General features: G+C 36.2%; 1 protein-coding gene and 1 long non-coding RNA gene across 3 annotated transcripts; both read left to right on the top strand.

Annotated features, from left to right (window-relative positions):
• Window positions 1-1,160: 1,160 nt before the first annotated feature.
• LOC149042868 (uncharacterized) lies at window positions 1,161-3,460 on the top strand. Its single transcript, XR_016188377.1, has 5 exons — window positions 1,161-1,315; window positions 1,466-1,600; window positions 2,693-2,789; window positions 3,025-3,058; window positions 3,303-3,460. It is a non-coding gene; the product is annotated as an uncharacterized LOC149042868 (long non-coding RNA).
• Window positions 3,461-4,670: 1,210 nt separating this feature from the next.
• On the top strand, window positions 4,671-10,678 carry LOC149042867 (replication factor C subunit 1-like). Of its 2 annotated transcripts, XM_089212083.1 has the most exons (6): window positions 4,671-4,810; window positions 5,511-5,705; window positions 6,339-7,664; window positions 8,136-8,307; window positions 9,022-9,168; window positions 9,883-10,678. In XM_089212083.1, exons 3-6 carry the CDS (start codon window positions 7,524-7,526, stop codon window positions 10,203-10,205), a joined length of 783 nt encoding a protein of 260 aa, XP_089068209.1. In that variant the 5' UTR covers window positions 4,671-4,810; window positions 5,511-5,705; window positions 6,339-7,523; the 3' UTR covers window positions 10,206-10,678. The 2 variants fall into 2 exon arrangements, with proteins under 2 accessions (XP_089068209.1, XP_089068210.1); XM_089212084.1 differs by lacking the exons at window positions 4,671-4,810; window positions 5,511-5,705 and having other exon boundaries at window positions 7,468-7,601.
• The last annotated feature ends 9,722 nt before the right edge of the window (window positions 10,679-20,400 follow it).

Genomic DNA, 20,400 nt, shown 5'->3' with positions numbered 1-20,400 from the left:
CTCGCAGCCTTATACATGAGGTTCGCCGTGTTCGCAGTGGTACGCCAGGAAACCCCAGCAGGAAAAATTGTTTTAAAGATTTTACTCCTTTAATGATCTCTTTAGAGTATATTACTTCCTTAGCATTTAGCCAATTATATGGGGCCGGCGGAGGGTACAAAAAAACTCCATTATATATTTCTTTACAGGCCAATATTATCGGAAAAAACCCAAACAAACAAACAAAATGAGTTCTGTTGCGCTGTGTGATCCATGAGTGTTCTCATCGCGGTTAGGGCTTGCTGTTGTTTGCGGTATTATTTTCCGGAGTGGACATACCATTACTAAATTTTTGTTAGCGTTTAAAAATCGGAAATACATGGTTTTGGTAAAAAACCTTAATCTTTTTCAACTCTTAACGACTGTCGAGTTGTGTGTATCAATAGAGTGGGTCAGCAAATTTGCATTCTATGTTGCGCAAGGGGCAAGAGAAAATGGTTGACTCCCCGCGAGTGAAGCTGACGCTCTAGGTCGATGTTGATCCGTTACTATCCTTTGTAAACAAAATTTCGATCATGGAGTTAAATTATAAAATTACTTTGGCTTACATTGTACGCTTTAAAGTGAACTTGAGTTGTTAGATCCACGCGAGGGTTTAACCTTGAAAAATGCAATCACGCGAGTGGAGCTGACATTAACGCGTGTCCCTATCTGGAAAACATTCGTATTGTGACAAGAAGGGTCTGCTTTAAGGTTTTGGGTTACTCTCGCCATGCAATTTGGACGCCGAAAAGTGCCAAAAAAGTAATTACTGAAAATTCATCCGCAACACCTCGGTCGTTCTGTGGGTGCGAAGTCAGTTCTTCTCTTACAGTTAATAATTGCCAGGCGGATCTCAGATCCGCCTCAGCCTCATTTGCATAAATTCTTTTGGTGAGCAAAGCTCGTCATGTACTTTGCTATTTTTGCCATTGCATTCTAGTATTCCTCAATTTCGACATTAGGAATAGCAGTTTTGCTGTTGTGATTTGTCATTTTCATAGCGTGCGTTTCATTATGGTGTTTTGTCAAGGTAACATGCAGTTCGGCATGACACCCAGAAACGAGTTTCGAACAAGATAAATTATTTCCCGCCAAAATTATAATTATGTTAATTTGTTTCCGTGTACTGGAAAATTTACGAAATTGATTTCAGCCGTACACGTGACTACAAATCAATATGGCTCCAGTCTCTGGTCGTCCGCCTGAACTGACTAAATGAGTTTTAGACTTTTTCATCGCCGGAATATCGCTGAACGACCCCGCTGAACAAGAAAGGCTGCCTTCCCTTCGCTACGTAAGTAACCATTTCTTGTTTGACACATCGGTGTTTTCACTCGCATGATATTTCATTGTTCCGCTTTGAGACACGCGGTTAACAATAGCCTCGAGCAAGGAATTAAGATTTAACTCATTAGCTTTTACTATTTTTATCATCCAATCACAGGTCGGAGCCATTCCTGTAGTTAGTCGCTTGTGCCGGAGAGTAATGTGAACACATTACTAAACTAAAATGGTTTGTTAGTCGTTTTAGTTCTCAGCGGCAGAATTTCGTCAAAATTGGTGTTTTTTGCCGTACGTGGTAGGTAATTTTACAACATGTTTTTACCAAGAGTTTTATTCAACTACATATATCTAACCCAAGGTATCTTTCTGGACTGGAATGTCAGAAATGGTATGGTACTGTGTGTTAACTAACTTTGTAGCTATAATTTTCAATAGTTTGTCTGAGTATGTCAGGGTAGCTGAGTGAGGCTGTTAAGTTACAATGTTTTACCTTTTTTTATCTTCAACGAGGTCATAACATGAAGCAATTTTGTCTTCATTCTTTAACTCCCAAGATCTGTTTGCTAATTCTCCCCTCTAGTTTCTAGGTGTTTCCTTGTACCTTTGTTACAGGAATTTGTTGTTAGATCAAGATAACCACTTACTCTTTTATTGGATATTGTATAAATAATTTAGGGAGAAGTTACATGTAAATCACATCTGGGGGTTTAAGGGTTAAACAGCGTGATGTGACACACTGCTACCTAAATTTCACTGAAGTTAAAAATATCCAGAACTTTAGCATTCCCTACAAATATATTCAAACTGCAGCTTACTAATTCTGCAGAGCAGTTGCAATATGCAACTCTAATGCTTATTTCATAATTTTGACAAGTACTAGTTAATCTTTCATTTACTCAGACTGAAAGGAAAAGGAAATTGTTCATTAACTTGAAAGGTGATTGATAAAGAAACCTTGAGACTTAACCTTACTCAGACTATTTTTTCGACAAGCTTGGTGTAACCAACATGCCAGCAGTAAATTTTAGATGAGTTTAATTTCCTGATGACTGGACTGAACTCTTCTATCTACATGCCATTTCCAGTGGTTTCTAAGTAAAGTATTACGAACATCATACATCAAGAATGGAATGACTAATTATAACTATACGCAAAAGTCAAACTTATATGGCTAGCCGTGTGGACTGGGGCTAGGGGGGGATTGGTTTCTACACCTGATGTCTTCTCTTGATTTTCTGAGCTGGAAGAAAATGTCTTGTACGAAAGTTGTGCTCAATGGAACAACACCCACCTTGATCTTATCCAGTTGTTATTGTTAGGTCCAAAGAAGTGAATTTATCTCACATTTGTGTGAATAAAGATATGTAATTGTTAATTTGCTGGGCAGAGTTTATCAAGCAGTGAAGATGATGACATTGCCTGAAAACAAACACCAAAAGAAAATCAGAAGAGGAAGAAGAAAGGAAAAAAATTTATTGACTCAGGTAATGTTTTAGGGTGAACACTAACAGTTTCAAAAGAACAGATGTTAAGACTCTACACAAACTATTACACCTCTGTTTTTGTTTTAATGGTGTACTGTGCTGTACAGTGTCCTTGTCAGTTCCAAATGCAATTTGCTTTTTCACGAAAACATGATGTAAAAAGATTCACATAATGATATGTACATCACAATGATGTCCTGACCCTAGTTCTAAATTAATCTTACATCTCTGTTAGATTCTGATGGAGATCCTCTTCCTCCAAAAATCAGGTATGTGATTTGTTTTTTCAATTTTGTTCCATTTTATACAGTTGTAATTAACCTATGACCCTAATATCACCACTGAGTCAAGAGTCAAGAAAATGATCACCAACTATAAAAGCTCTTGATTATTAAGCAAATTCTCCTTGTCAGCACCTTGGAAAATGCATAGAGAACACTCTGTATGGAGAATTTTAGGTTCATTTCAGGTTGTATTCAGAACTTGGTTCTCTTTCACTCATCTCTGTTTCAGAAAAGCCACATCAGTAAAGAAGGAGGAGAGTTCAAAAGCTAAGAAAAGTAGAAGAGCAATCAGCTTGGAATCAGGTAAGGAAATTATGTCTACTTATTGAGGGTAACCAATACTTTTTACATGAAAGGTGATGTGGAGACTTTATCTTAATGGGAATTGTGATATCATCTTTTTCGTATAATTATGTATATTTTTAATTTTTTATGGGATTGACAGTTTTATTAACAGGTTAGAAGGAGGGAAAATATGAATTTGTTTAATTTTTTTTCTTTGGTTTTATTTATCTTCAAAATGTGATTGTCTTGAATTTCATGTGAATGCGAACACATTTTGAATACTTTTCATGATGAATAAGATGGCCAAATATTTTTATGTGACTGAGTTTGACACAAGGGTTTTAGCAGACTTATTGATGGAGTGGGAGGGCTGGATAGGAAAATATTTTGTGTGAGGTGAGCTTAAGGTACAGTAAGATGATGTCAGTTTTTTTAACATCGCACTTGACCTTTAACATTGCTTATGTATTAGCTTGCCAAAGAAAACAAATGCATCTGCTTCATTCAGGGTTCAGTCTCGAATAGAATTTGAATATTATAGCACTTGAGTTATATTTTGATGCGGTTTCTACAGACGAGGAGGAAGTTGTAGCTTCTAAAGAGGTCCAGCAAGTAAAAGAGAGGTATCATCCATCATTCTCTTTCATTATTTGACATTTCAGTACCAAACCATGGTGTTTGTTTAGGACATAAGATATTGCTGTGAAGAATCATCTGGCTTCTTCTAAAACTATCCAGCTAAATTTTGTTTGTCTGTTTGTTTGTTTTTTTTTTCTTCCATCAAGCATTGAGAATGTTAAACCTGTCATGGGACACTGCTCTTATGCCAATACATTTAGTGACTAGCATCTAATTTCTCTTTACAATATTCCCCCTGAATCAAACATTAATATGCATCTATCGCTTTTATGTTGAAAGTAGGTTATTTATATGGTCCTCTTTCACTGGAGCTTCTTTTTGGTGAAAGATGATTTATAAAAATTTACTGCAGATTGTGTTTGCTTTTCTTGTTTCTCCAAAATTTTAACAATTGGATAGGCACATGTTACACACAGGTGTCAAGGTTAAGGTCAATTTCTTTAGGTGGAGAATAAAGGAAATGATCACCAACTAAGCTCTTGATTGTTAATCAAATTCTCTTTGTCACTACCCTAGGAAATGTATAGAGAACAGTATGGAGAATATGCATACTGAGTTTTAGATGTTAAGGGTGAAAAATGAAAAACAAACAAACAAACAACAGCAACATAATAAAGACAGTGTCACACAGTCATCAAGGGTGAATTTAACACAGTGTTGTTGTGTTACTAAAATATTTAACACATGGAGTGTTATTCTTGCCTCAGTCCAATAAAACCTAAAGAGAAAAAAACAACTTCTGCACTTGATTTCTTTGGTTCTACTCCAGTTGAAAGGGAATCCAGGAAAACATTTGCTAATGAAAGAAAATAGGTGAATAACAAACTACACTTTTTCCACCCAGAATTTTTTTTAAGAAAAAATCAGGCATCCTGTGTATTTTAAACAGTTCTTCATGCATCATGCATTTAACAAGGAAAACTTTAAAACTCACCATACCTTGCCTTTCTATAAAATTCATGCATCGCATATTAATTTTGGGCTTAATCATGCTTCCCTTGTAAACCCTCTGCCAATCTCTTATACTAACAGTAGTTATATCAGGATGTACTACAGTTAACACATACCATGCCACAAAATTAATGGGTAATGACCAGTATTTTAAGTCATGCATTATTTAATCATATTCAAGACACGTTGTGGATGGGGAGAGGAGATGCTAAAGAATAGTTTTGGCAAAAACAACAGCGTGGGCCCCGTTAAAGGGATAAGTCCTTTTGCTCCTAAGATATTTAAATCAACTGTCTTTACTGTCTGTCACACAAGTGTTATGAAAATATCTTTGAGAACATGTTGTTCAAGCAATAAATATCCTCTTGTGTGAGGACTTTCTTTCTTCTGATATTATATTGCTGCCTGACTGTGAATTGGTATTGTTATGAGAAATTAGAAAATTGACCACTCTTGAGAGTGCAAATTTTAAGCTTGACCCAGAGCTCAACCCACTTACTGATCATCCCTTAGTTCCTTGTAGAACAATCAAGAATTTTTTATCCTTTTTCATTTCCCACAGAGATCTGACAAGTCTGAAGAAAATGAAGACTCCAAAGTGAATAGAAAAGAAGAGTATAAAAATGGGAGAGAAAAAGAAGGAAGAGAAAATGGGAATGTCAGCCATCAAACAACAGAGCAACCATCAAAGAAAAGAAAGAAAGACTTCTCAGAATCAAAGTCTGAGGTTAAAAAACCTTCCCCTGAGAAGAAAAAGGTTTGTAAGCCTTTTGATTACCATGTATACTTTTTTGTTACAGAATTAATCAATAGTGTTAATCCTTAATTGAACCTGCTACCCTGATACTAGAATGGATTGGATCTGATATGATAGCATGTGTATGGTATGTTGTTTAGGCAACTTGTCATTAAGCACTTCAATAAGGTACTTGTAGATGAAACAGTAACATTTTATGACTAAATTTGGCTCTGTAGAAGATCCAAAAGCTCACTCAAATTTGTTAACTGGTGGTACATGCTTTATATGTAAACCTGTCCTACTATGACTGTAGATGGTTTTTACTCACATGCACATTACTAACAATACTTGGAACAAAACATTACTTACAATACTAACACTACTCAAAATACTACCATTACTGTACCTAGAATTTGTACAAAAACGGTAGCAATAGTGACAAAACTTTTAGGTACATTCTTGGTGATTTTAACTTTGACAATCTGGGAAGATGTTACCACTTCATCTCCATTTTTCAAAGCAGCAGTGTCTTTTACTATCAACATTTCTCTTGGGACAACTCTTGCCTCAATTGGACAACTCTTAGCTGTTTGAATGTTTGATATACATATAACATTTGTTCACTTCAAATTTTATCCATGGACTTTTCAGGTAGTACGAAAGACAACTCCTGCTAGCAAACTGGCTGTCAAAGCTGCCACAGTTCCAGAAACTCCAGTTAGAAACTCAAAACCAAGTACAAAGAAAACTGTTACTTCAAAAAAGGATAAAAAGATGGTAGTAAAGAAACTCCAACCCAAGGTACACCAAAGAAAAGAAAGAATCTGGCTTCTGTAGTTTTATGGCGAGAGATGGTCCTGGGGCACTTGGTTAAAAAAAATCCCTCAGGTAGGTTTCAAAGACCAAGATCTGATTGTTAATTCTCCCCTTCAGCTGCTACACATTTTTCTGTAAACTCATAATGAGAATTTGTAGTTAGTTCATTGTAACAACTACGTGTACTTGATAAGTTTTAGTGTTCTCATTACCTGTTTGCTGGATAATCTATGGATATTCTAGGGTGAAGTTATATGTTAATTTCTCATGGTAGTTAAATTATTATTATCTCTCAAAAGCTCTTTGTGGTTTGGTTTCCATCCTTTCAAATTTTAATGAGAGATGCAAGACAAAGGAAAATGAAGATTATTAGAATTAAAGCTGGTTTGGAAAATCTGCGGATACAGTTTACAGGAAAAAATTGTAAAATGCATGCTTTGATTAACCCTGTTACTCCCAAGATCTCAATAGTACTTCTCCTTACTGTCTGCTATACAATTCTTGTAATGTTAGTTTGGAGAATTTGGTCTTGGATCAACTAATAATCCCCTGGTTGATATTTGCATTTATTCTCATCACTTGTCTGCATGATATTGTATTTACTTTGTAGGGAGAAGTTCTGTCTTGGTCACTTATGGGAGTTAAAGGGTTAAACAAAAAAATGTATGTTATCCTTTTACTATCAGTTGATGTTCAGATGTTGGTTCAATGTCAGTATCTGAGAAACTGCACACCTACCCCTCCCCTAATACAACATTAAACCTTACTTGTTAGCAGTTGATGGTTGTTGGGTTAGGGGAGGGGTAGGTGGGCAGATGCTGACATTGATCTGAAATGTTTATGGTGTATCTACAGAGTTTTTTACTTTTTTGTCATTTATAACTTTTCAGTTTGGACAGTATTAAGAGGCCTTGAAGGGAAGAGTCAATTATTTGTCTTCTCATCTTGAATTATGCATGCACTTGATAATTTAATTTTTAGGAAGCGGATGACTGTTTGGATGGACTGACATTTGTTATTATGGGAATCTTGGAAAGTATTGAGAGAGAGGAGGCAGCAGATTTGATTCAAAGATATGGTGGAAAAGTTACCCACTCAGTGAGCAAGAAAAAGAGTTATATCATCATGGGATGGGATCCTGGGGAGAGTAAACTTTCCAAGGTACATTGTAATGTACAGCTCAAAAGAGGATAAAAAAAAGAACTGTGAACATAAACATATCAGCTGCACCTTTTCCCCTAATTTTTATACCAAATCCAGGTGTGGCTTACAGCTAAAACACCTGGGAAACTTGCCACAAATTTGCATAAATTAACACAATTCATTGACAATAGGTAACTCTGTAGAGCAAACTAACAAGAACTGAAAAATTTACTTGGTAGAAATTTATCATTTTATTTTTGTTGTTGGCTTCTAAAAGAGTTTTTTTCCATGAGCATAAACTTATATTTCGTGCTGTGGAGTTCATTAAATGTTTCTTTGTTAAGAGACCTTTTAAACTGGTTTAAGGTCGTATTTCTTTCCTTGAATAGCTAATCATTACTTGGCAAGAAACTTATGGTTTCTTTGTTGTTGTTTTTGTTGTTGTTTTTTTGTTTCTTTTTTTTTTTTACTTTGGTGCTTATCTGTTAGGCTAAGCAATGTGGAACATCACAAATAGATGAAGATGGTCTGTTTGAGCTTGTTGGAACAAAACCAGGCAACGAGGCCAGCCATGAACCACCAAGTGTGGAGAAGAAGACAAAGAAGAAGAAGAAAGCTGAACCTTTGGAGTCTCTCAGCCAGGGAAAAGATCAGTTTGAAGGTGATTTGTCATGACTGACTGGAAGATCTATGTCATCTTCAACAACATAAACACCATCATCATCACCTGCAATGAAAGCTGAGTGTTTTAAACCTTTTCAACAATTAGCACAAGAGCATGACTTCACTGAAAATTTAATTCACACTTCAGCTGTATGTCTTAAATTATTTCCTCACCAGTAAGCTTATTACATGTACTGTGTGATGATTACACTTAATGAATATAATTTCTCTTGTGTGCATTCAGGTACTGTACATGACTTTATGTTAAAATTACTGATAACATAAAAATACATGCATGTGTATATGATATACATGTACCAGTAAAATCTTGTAGGAGCCACAGGCTATTGTGCAACTGATAACATAATTTGTTCTTCCTCATTTCCCTTCTTCCATCTACTGTGTCACTCAGATTGTCTGTCTGTCTGCTCTTTTGTGTATGTTCGTTCTTCCAATTACTGTCTTTCTATCTGTCACTTATTCTTTTTGTTCTCCTCTGTCCAGTCACACACCTGTCAGTTTTACCACTACTCTAAATTCCACCTTTAGGTTCATCTGTTGGATCATTTTACTGTACTTCCACCTGTAGACTTGTTTGTGTTACTTAAATTGAGTTACAAGAAAGTAAAGTTTTTTTGTTTTTTGTTGCTTTATTTTTTTAAATCTACAGAAGATTTTGACAGTAAAGGTAATTTTTTGTGTGTGTTTGCAGGAGAAGCAAATCTGTTATGGGTTGACAAATATCAACCTCATGTAGTGAAGCAGATTATTGGTCAGCAGGGTGATAAGAGCAAAATGAGAAAGCTGATGAACTGGCTGAGAGACTGGGAAAAGAATAGAAAGAAACCAGCCTCTAAATGTGAGTACACGTGTATTTGATTGTCAAGATGCTTTTCCCTCAAATACATGTGCATGTAACTTCTCTTCAGGCAAGTATGCAAACGGTTCAGGCAAACTGTCGGAGAAAGCAGATGAAAAAGTTTGGATTGTAACCAGATAGAGGAACCATTCTAGTGGGGGAGTAGCAATTCTCCTAGTCACCTGATGCTGCTGAAATTATTTTAAGCTTTGGCAAGATTAGTCCTCTGGCTCTTGTGCTGACTTTACCTTTGACCCTTTAACTCCCATAAGTGACCAAGAGAGGATTTCTCCTTACAATATCAATACAATATTGAGCAGGCAAGTTATGAGAATAAAAATAAACATTAATTAGGGGATTATTAGTTGATACAATACCAAATTATCCAAATCATAAGAATTTGATGGGAGACAGTAAGAAGTACCAGGGAGCTCTTTGGAGTAAAAGGGTTCAGTACATGAACCTAACCTTAATCTACAGATATTTTACAGAAGACCTTAAATTGAGTTGTGATGCAAATGTTGCCTAGCTGTAGGCTGAATGCCTTTCACACTGAATCCAGATTGTTTCTTAATTCCCACATTCAGAGATACATTTTTTAAAGAGCTGTAACTCATGGACTTTGATGAATTTATTTCACTCGACAGTCACTTATACATGTAGTTAGTATGTTAGTAATGGAATCACAATTGTAAGCAATTTTATTTTGTACAGCTTCCTTTTTCAACAAAGACCAAGATGGGTCGTCCTCTAAGGCAGCTCTTCTGTCCGGTATCCCAGGAGTTGGTAAAACCACATCAGCGACACTGGTTTGTGAAGAGCTTGCTTTTATGTACATTAAAATGAATGCCAGTGACACACGGAGCAAAAAGACCTTGGAAGAACACATTTCTCAGTCACTGAACGATAAAACCATGGATGGCCTTCTGACAGGTCGTCAAATTTCTGTAAGATTTGGAATGACTTTGATACTATTAAAAATGCTTCATTCATTCTCCTGTCTTACTAATTTAAAAGTGATTTTCCACTGTTGTTAATTTATTATAATCAACTGAGTTGGTAACGTAAATTGACCACCGAAAAGAGTTTTAAAGCTGAGTTTAGCACTTCATATTGCTGCCTACGCCTGGCTTATAAGGTAATATGAAATTCAATCATTAATGATTATCAATATATGCATTAGTGGTACCTGGAAAAGCTCGCATTTCAGTTGGTACTTGAAATCATTAAAATTTACCGGACTTTTCTTTGCCAATGATGATAAGAACAGCCAGGGTTATTTAGCACGTTAGTGAAATCTTTAAAATATTGTGCAAATTGCTAAACTAAGGAAGGTTTTGTGGTAAATTCAGGACGGTATGAGACTATATCACACGATGAGAGGCTTATACTTTTTTATAGTTGATTGAACGAAAATGCCATAGGCTTTGGTACTAAGTAATGAATTGCCTTTTGTACTTTTAAAGCATTGACAACAGATCAAATAAAATATGAAAGTTCGGCGATGTAATATCAAAATGCTTTTGACATCAATCTGTATTTTTTTGCTTCTTTTGTATTATTATTATTATTATTATTGTTAATATTATTATTATTGTTATTATTATTGTTATTATTATTATTATTATTATTATTATTATTATTATTATTATTATTCTGTTTTGAACATCAACGCCATTTCAGTAATATATTTCAACGCAGCTCACATTAAAGTGTTGGGATGTCATCTCTGCCAGTTTGGATCGTTATGGATGGGAATGTTTAATTTGTTGACAAAAAAAAGTGAAATCTTTAATCCACCGCGCCACCTTTCTTTTTTTTCCTCTAATTCTATACCTCCTCCACTTTCCATCCTACTATAGTAGTAGCCAGGAGAAATTAGGAAGTTTAAATACCTTTGTATTTTTTATTATTTTCTACCACGTTTTGGAATTTTTTTCGATTGAGCAAACTAATAAAAACTCATTACTATTTGTATTCCAACAGACGGAAGTTTCCCAATTTTCGAGAATTCTACGTTATCCGGCCGAAGAAAATCAGATTTCATTTTTCCTTGTATTTTTAGTCGTATTCGCTATACAGTAACTTTTTGCTAAATTTGGCCTCGTGTCATTTCTTTTCACTCACCCGTCGAATTACGGCACTATTGGTCAACTTTTCCTATTTATAGGCCGACAAATCGCCTGCATCTTTAATAAGAAAATTTCCTTCACTATGCTTTCAGTATGTGTGTTTCTCATTCTCCCCAGCCCTTTCAAGACCTCTCGTATGGCAATCCAGCGCCCTTCGATCAGCCTAAGCAGGCGATGGTTTAACGACCACCACATCAGCAAAAAAAAAGAAATAATAATAATAAATTGAAAAAATAGCATGTTTATGTTATTGTGCTATACTCCGGATTAATGGAAATGAAAAGTTAAAAAATGTAATATGAGGCCCTGTCCAAACTTGGTGTATAAATAGTGAAACAGCACATCTACGAAATAGAATCATGGATCACGAAATAAACAATGATACACGATTTTCAGTTTCGAGTTCGATGAGCTCATATTCAGCTTCTTCAGTAGTGCTGGTGTTACCAAGTGCACCGTTTTTTTACACACTTGTGGGGCAAATCACATTATCACAGGAGTTAAGGTGAGGACAGAATATGTTAATAGTGACCTAATGCAGTGAATGAGATAAACGGGTATTGACTAAAGATACAAATAGAAACAATTTGAGACAGGAGACACTAGAATGAAAGAAATGTCGATCTTATTTACTCGTCACGAACGCAGGATCGAATCTTAAACCGTCAGATTCTACGATTTGAAGTTCTCACATATAGCTATGGATTTCTCGTTAATGAGCCATGACATACAGTGGATATATAAGGGATCATACTGCATACTGCCTAGATCATCAATGTAGAAAGTTTCATGTCTTAAAATACATAATGATAAAAAGAAAATTTCAAGCTCTTTCGTGACAGAGGAAAAAAATCACTTTTAGCCAACGACCGAAAAAGAAAACCCTATCCGTCAGATCAGGTTAAACGACAGATTAAATATCAATGCTGACATGTAAATAAACATACCAGACCTTGAGGAGGCTTATTTATCTTCCCATGAGGGATTTACGAAGCTGAGGCATTTCTGATTCCAGTATCAAGTGCGTCACATGTCTGTAGGAACTATTATACAATTATTTATGGCCTCGCTTACTGCATCCAAACTCAGGAGACAGTTCTGGAGCTCAAAGAGACAGAGAGCTAGGGCCTCAGATTTCCCCTCCAACTTAAAGACAACTGGTTCAGTAACAATTTTTTCATAAAATTCCTGCAAGATACACTGAGGGTTTCTGTACACAAAGATGAATGGAGTACATAGATTTAAAACATTTTGAATATCTTCCTCGGATATTTCTTTAGGAGGAGTACTTATGGTATTCGCTTTAATTCTTTATAGCACGCGAAACGATTTAAATATGCTTTTCTCTAGGTACAACGAGAAGTCAAGTATTTTTCTTGGAAAAGAACTTTATTGGAGTTAAATTAATTGCAAGTACCCTTCAGGTGAGGAAAGCTAATGAAGAAATATGTAGCATATTATAATCGAAAGACATGAAAATTGGAAAAAAATATACATAAAGAATACATATTATTGATGTGATTTCTTTAGCTTTGTATATCTCCCTCCGGTGATGAATATGTGCAACTTGTTATTACAAAGTATACGTAGATATCAACGCAATAACCAGCGAAAAAATTAGTGTTCGTTGAGAGGAGAGAAAGTTATGTAACACTAAATCTTCTTTACACGTGAGAGAAAGCCAGTGAATGAAAACAACTAGGGGATGGTTACCCATTTCAACATGCTCGGGACTCGACTACATACGAACAAACCCATCTTGATTTTGTGAATCAGCATCGTTTTCATCTTAGGAAGGAACAGATTTTATTATTCAAAAACTGATTGTATCGGGATGAGATTCAGCGCGCCAACGAATTTCACTGAACACTTACGCTTTTGACTGCAAAAATATTTAGTGCAGAATTGGCGAGAGTTGTTTACAGTAAAAAAAAGTTCACCGTTATTATTTTTAGAAACGTTGTCACGGAGTGACACGGAGTGTCACGGAGTGTCACGGAGTGAGTGGAAAATGAAAATTTGAGAGAACTGTAACGCTAAAGGGAAGATGACTAAAAACAAATGTTTATCCCATAAAATACGCTGATTGGTATCGCTAATCAGCTGCTGGACGTCACCCGCTTTTCGCGCCACTTTATTAGGTTGGTGAATGAATGGCAAATTCTCAATCCTTAATAAAGTCGCCTTTCAAGTTGTCTGTAAATGCCTATGGTGTTTATATAATAAGCAAAATAATACATGGCTGCTTGTACATATGGGATTACGATTCTCGATATCTCACGAGAGAGCACATTGAACGAGGGATATATCGAGTTGTTAACTTGAAGAGAAATTGCATTGGTACAATATAACTCACGGTGTGAATTCATCCTTATCGATTCAGTTATGGCAGAATGTAACATTTCCTGGTCTGAAGAGAAAAGGGATTTTGCGGATTGCGAGTATTTTGCACTAAAAGAGAAAGAGCTGCATTAAATTACAAACTGAATCAATTAATAGTCATGCAGAAACATGTAAACAAATAATAATCATACAAGAATAAAACAAATAAAAAAACAAGCACAATAACTAAGAAGAACAGCAATTTTGATCACGAAACTGGGAATTAGACGAGGATAGATCTTTTAAACCCATGAATATGTAACCTTCATTTTTTTTTTATCAAAATTGTTGTAAAGCAAAGTATTATTCTTAATATTTTCAGGCATGTAGAATTAACAAATGACATCATTTGGAGAACAGAGGGATTCAGAGGATGACAGTTTAACAGGTACAAACCAATTTTCATTCTGCAACTGATTAGAGCTGTAGAGCTCATGTTATTTACCATGAAAGATCGTAATCTTAATTTTCTTGCGGTTGACAACAATTAAGTTTAATTTCAGTCGAATTTTCTCGGGTTATTGTTGTCAGACGTAAAAATATTTCCCTTCCGTACAATTACAAATTTCATTGGTTTCTCTCATTTGCCTCGTGGTTAAATAGTTTGCGCGCGATGCAATTTCCTAAAGCCTTAAACTCCAAGAAGTGATATAACGTGTAACTTATCCCTGTAATATCAATACATTAACCAGCAAACAGGTAATAAGAATACTCAAAGTTTTATCAGGTAGAATTCGTTATCTTTGAACTAACACCAAATCTCCGAACCTAATTTGAAAGGAAACATGTAGCAGCTGGAGGGAAGAATTAACAATTCGGTCACGGGAATTAAAGGTTTAACTGTGCGTGACATTATGCGTCAGAAGCGCGTGATGAGCATGTGACAAAGCTTAATAACGTGCTCTACATAATTATAGCTCTCGTCAATATCAAAACGAGCTGTTATCTCCCGAAAACAAACGAAGTTTGAAACAAAGCTCGAGGTTCAAGAAAAATACGTTTCTTTTGATATCGTAACACTCGCGATACATAGTAATAATAACGGTAATATGGTTGTCGGTGAGATACCAGAATTTTTTCAGTTTCCAAAACGTGACATCTCCACCGCACGCTGTAAGCGTACCATTTATATCTTCATATATAAAGGCATAAATGTCGTCATGATAACCGGATTAATAAACATGACAGTTTTACTTTCCATGTAGGCTTGTTTTTTTTTTTCATCTAAAGCTGAATTCAATTCTTTTTAAAGGAAATAGTTTTTGTAATGAGAAATTGTTGTATTACAATTTCCGCAATTGAAGTGGTTTTCCGGCGGGCTGACTTTCGGTGCAGTGGATCTCTGTATTCGATGCTCCTATATAAAAATTGTATTGGATTCAAATTTTCAATCAATATCTTTTGAACAAAAAGGATGATACATGTCCACTACGTATCTACAAGGTGGTTAGTAGTATGATTTCTAACTGGTTATCTGTCAGAGTTCGGTTTTAGTAGATATACCTTTTCGTGCAATGACGAACTAAATGGGTACAGTGTTTGAGTGTTTACATCGGGCGCTGGAAGATAAAACTGTGAGCTCAGTAAATGCTGATATTGAAGCAGAATCCTGTTCTGTAGGGCAAGACCACCTCAGCAGCTCCACGAGAATTTCCTAAATTTCCTAATCACTACTATATTGCAGAAGATTCGCTTTTGATCAGCGATTCGTTCACAAATAAATTTAAAGTTCTCTTTTGCTTTGCGATATCGAAATGTTTTTTTTGTTCCAATTCGCTTTCAATCTACTTCCTCCGCCAAGTGCTCATTTGGCTTGGCAGTAAATTGATTCGATGGCCCACGAGATTAAGCTATGCAGAAGTCTGCGTGTTGCGCTTGGCTTTCAATTTGATGTAGATAAAGTTTCTTTAAACAAGAGTTTTGATAAAAAGGTAGTTCCCAGTGCCATCTGCTCCAGTCCCTCAGAATAATCTCGTATTCAGTGCCTTTTTTGAATTCGAAATGAAAAAATCGGGTCCTTCCCCAAAATAATTCGGTAAAGGGCCAGCTACTTCCAGTTATTCAAAATTTCCTGGCTCCTTCAAAAAAAAAAATTAATGGAATATTTTATTTACTAGAACTTATGAATTTGTTAAAGAACCTTTGTCTAGCAATTTTCCATAGCTTTGAGGGAAATTTTACACATGCACTTTTTAGAAGAACAGAGATCTTACACTCGCTGCCACGGGTCGATAAACGTGTTTCGTTACGCAATAGGCTCGCGGGGTGTTGGTAGAATTCGTGACGGTTACGTAGATCTTCGAAGGTGTTTCGGGCTTGAATAAGTTTTGCGAATTCTCCCAACCCCACACGCGATAAAATGAAGAAATGAGAGAAAGAGTCTTTTATTGCATAACATTTTATCTGTGTTTTTCCATGCCTACCGGGTACAATTAGGTTGTTTATTGCAACTCACGCATTTTGATAAGGGACAGCCTTGAACGAAGTTCATTAGAAAAGACTAAAAAACAAACAAGCAAACAAACAAACGAATGAAAAAAACAAACATGATACAACCCGCTGAACTTGACTGGAGCTGTCACGCAACCACTATAGCGTGACGGAGGAACCTTTGAGATTCTCATTCATCCTCTATGATTAAGTATAAAACGTTTTCTTCAGGTTACTTTCATTTGAGTCTCCTCTTTTTTATTTTTTACGATGTAGCACAGTGCAATCGATTCAATTTTATTTCTAGATATGGCAGAAAGCATCCTCCCAACAACGGGAGAAGAACTGGAGGTGAAAAATGAGTTTCCAGCTACAGGTAAGAAAAGGCAACAAGGAAAGACTTCTTTATGGTAATTATGTACTGTTTGTTGATTAAGTACACCCTAATTCTGGTGTACAAGTTTTTGATCACTTCGACTTGAAGGTTTTAGGAATGCACTAAATACGCCAGTATTAGAACGCTAGTTGTAATCGCACATAGTTGTGATCACTAACAAAGTTGAAATATCTTCACGGTAATTTCAGCGACAGAGAAAAGTCAAGTTACTTCAAGTGACGCTGAACTGGATGTAGACGATGACCTTTTAAGAGGTGAGAAAAGAGTTTTTGAAAGAAGTCCCAGCGGTGAAGTTTTTTTCACATTTACATCAAAACGTTCTGTGAATAAGGCTTTGAAACAGCAAAAGATTGTTTCTTCAAATTTCAGACTTTGTTACCAGTAAAATAAAAAACAAAGGAAAAAACAAGTTGTTGCTCGGTCAGATCGAGCAAAATGCTTAGACATCATCAGTTATTCATAAGCATTAAAGCGACAAATTTGAAGGCGACTTAGCTTTGAAGAGCCCTAAATTAAAGAAGAATGGGCCAAAATTAGCCTACTTGGCTTTGTAAAACCCAGTTTTTTTAGTTTTAGAAGTGCTTACTTGTAAATCAACACACAGTGTTTTGGAGATTAACGATGTATCTACAGTTTGCACCTAAAATGGAGGTTATTTGCGTAGTAAAAGTATTATCCTTTTGCAATTGAAAATATTGTAAATTTGGTCATTTTTAGTATGAAAGTCAAATTCGGTAGAGAGAGCTGTTGGTATCCGTAGTCCCGTTAAAGTGGAGTTTTGAAAAATTTTGCAAACAGACAACTTTTTGAGGCCGCCAAAAGGAAAGTATTTGCGCTAACACATTTTTGTCCCTTATTGTTCAGTACATGTTTGGCAGAAATTTTACGCAATTTGAGAATTCTACATGGAAGAGGAGGCATTTTATCTCGGCCGTATCGCCTGTTTTGGTCTTCTAAATATTTCGCGCCTCTTTAGACAGTTATGTCAACACCAGGCCTACGCTGTAAACCACCACAAGCCAACAAAATGTGGAACCGCTGACTTTCGCAACAGGCAAAATGGCACTTCGCGGGAAAGTGATACTTTCCCAATCGAATTTCTCCAGTTAGCCTCTTCGAGTATGTTCTCAATAGACAATTACATGTATGAGAAAAACCAAGTGATAAAGAAAAAAAGACAAAGAAAAACTTTTTTCTAGCGCACTTTTCTCAACGCTGGCAAAACCACGAATTCTTGTCACTCTCAGACTCTCAGTACGATGTTTTTTTTTTCGTTACCAGAACATTCCCAAGTTTTAACCTTTTTCGGTCCTGGCTTTGCCTTGTTTTTGCAGTAACTTATGGGGTTTGATATTCTAACATGAAATTTTAGAAAACGTAACCCAGATGTAAAAGGGTCATTGGAAAGTCTCTCGACCTAAATGTAAACCGATCAGACTTGATGTGGTTATAGCCAAGCTACAGCTAAAACTCCAAATAGCTTGTGTATTTTAAAGAAAACAAAATGCACAGATAAACTCTCCTGAAGGGCGATTGTAAACAAAGTTGAGTTAAGATAGGATCTTCCGGTGAAACTTGTGATATTTTGGAAAACGTAAGCCAGGTGTAAAAGGAGTTTGGAAAGCCTCTCGACCTAAATGTAAATCGATAAAGTTGTGGTAATAGCCAAGCTTCAGCCCAGAATCCCAGCAGCTTTCACACAAACAAAATATACAGATATTAAACTTTTCTGGTTGTTTTTTCCCATAGCTCTAAGCTCCTTTAACCTAAAAGTTCATTTGGATATATAAAGTTGGCATCATCCGTCATCTCAAGGGTTGTATCACTCATTACTAAATTATTAACACTAAAACGTTGTGTTTTCAGAAATAGCGAAAGTATTTCTGGAGAAAGGTAACAAAGAGTACAGACAAGGAGAAGCTAACGACGCGATAAACTCCTACACGGAAGGACTTCAAGTGAACTGCAAAGATAAACGGCTGAACGCCAAGCTTTGCAGCAACAGGGCAACAGCTCATTTCCGTTTAGGTAACATTTCCTTTTGTAAACATATAAATCTGTCGTGCAGCGTTACAAGATAACGGAATACACAGTCTGCATCAAGAAAAGGAAAAATTGAGCAAATGTAGAAAAGTAGCGTAAAAACATAAATCGCCATGTGGTGGATGAAAATTAAGCAAAGGGATGATCCTCGTTTCATTTTAAGTAATTGTAATTTTTTAAGGCTTCTTTGTTGCAATTCCATATGATGACCACTTTTTTAAGCCTTATTTCCTGAATCTCATAGCAAACTACGTGGAATGTCTCGATGATGCAACAGTTGCCGTTCAATTGGAACCCACTTTAATCAAGGCTATTAAGAAAGGTGGGTTTTTCAGACATAATCCATCAACATTCTATTCTCTGATTTCGTCAAAAGAAGATTGTGTGGTGTGTGGCAGGTAACTGCAATTGTATCTGGTGTGTCGATGTCTGTGATGTGGGTAAAAAGGATAGGAAAATGTCAATAAGCTCTCAAATACCGCCGCCTGTTTAGTTCACGTTGTAGAGCGTCGGAGGTCGAGGGTTCAAGCCCTAGACCGGACCATCTCCCTGAGTCTTAAAATATCCGAGGACAATGTGCTGCCGCCTAGGCTGTGACATCTGCAAATGGTTTGATATTCTAGTCCCGGATAAGAACGGAAAACCGTAAGCCTTGTTTCTTGCATCTTCTCTGTAACTCAAGGAGGCACCTGAAAAATTCCCTTTCAAAAGTTGTAAACCACTCAATGCAGTTTACCCGAAAACTTCCCCGAAAAGTGCTGAAAAGCGCATAATAGCACATTAAAATGAAGAATGCACGAGATACATTTATCGTTATCATCATCAATTGAAGCTTAATTGGTAGCTGCTTTCCATTAGCTCCTTATTGTTTATTTTCAGTTCTTTCACGAGTTCAAATTTCCTTCATTATCACAATTTTTGTTCCCGGCTAAATGGGAAATTAAGTCCATTTTATCAGTACGTTTATACTGTAACAGTGATGAGTTACTTCGTACCACCAATTATTCTCTCCTTTTCAGGAGCCAGAGCTTGTGTCGAACTTTGCTTGTATAAAGAAGCAAGGAGCTGGTTGCATATGGGATTTTCCGTATCCTTTAACGAATGTTTCAAGCGTGATACGAGATGCAATGCAAGTAATATTTCAAGGGAAATCAATACTTTCCGGAGAGATTCTCCAACACATAATGGAAACAATGTTCTCTTATACTGCACTGAGCAGTTTAAAGAAGCTAAAATATTCTTAAAGAGTTCTTTCGACTATTCCACGAAACTTTACTCAAAAGAAGAGGCCATATCAATTAATTCCCAGAGTTTGGGCTGAACACCCCTCATTTTTGCCCTCAGACGAGCATCACCATGACGACCGAACCTAAACCAATAAATGCGCTTCAGAGCAAGTTAAAACTCTCCACTAACTTAAAATCAAATCTCTGAAAAAGACCCACGTTCGAATTATCATTCCAGTTTTAAGGTTCTGTCTAATACTCTCACTGTTTTTTGCAAAATACACATTTCCACTCCATTTTCGCAAATCTGCTCATGATTAATCGACCCTTGACACCTTTTAAGATTGAAAATGACAACAAACGTCTGCTTCAATTACTAAGGAAAACTAATACTGAACTAAAAGTTATAACAAACGGTTCTTCCATTCTCGGCAACGCTTATCAAGGTCTAGGACAGTTCAAAATAGCCATCCAGCACCATCAACGTCATCTAGAAATTGCTAAAGAAGTGGGAGACAAGGCCGGAGAGGGGAGAAGTTACTGCGATCTCGGCAACGCTTATCAAAGCCTAGGACTGTTCAAAACAGCCATCCAGTACCTTCAACGTCATCTAGAAATTGCT

The sequence above is a fragment of the Pocillopora damicornis genome, chromosome 7, assembly GCF_964200805.1.
Source record: "Pocillopora damicornis chromosome 7, jaPocDami1.2, whole genome shotgun sequence".
Classification (NCBI taxonomy): Eukaryota; Metazoa; Cnidaria; class Anthozoa; order Scleractinia; family Pocilloporidae; genus Pocillopora; species Pocillopora damicornis.
The sequence above is the reverse complement of the archived record's forward strand: the minus strand, read 5'-3'. Positions and strand labels throughout refer to the sequence as shown.

Excerpts from the sequence above, each read along its gene's own strand:
- LOC149042867 (XM_089212083.1), top strand. The coding sequence starts at position 7,524 with ATGGGAATCTTGGAAAGTATTGAGAGAGAGGAGGCAGCAGATTTGATT. Across the intron at positions 7,665-8,135 it reads GGGAGAGTAAACTTTCCAAG|GCTAAGCAATGTGGAACATC; the intron begins GTACATTGTAAT and ends CTTATCTGTTAG. Across the intron at positions 8,308-9,021 it reads GGGAAAAGATCAGTTTGAAG|GAGAAGCAAATCTGTTATGG; the intron begins GTGATTTGTCAT and ends GTGTGTTTGCAG.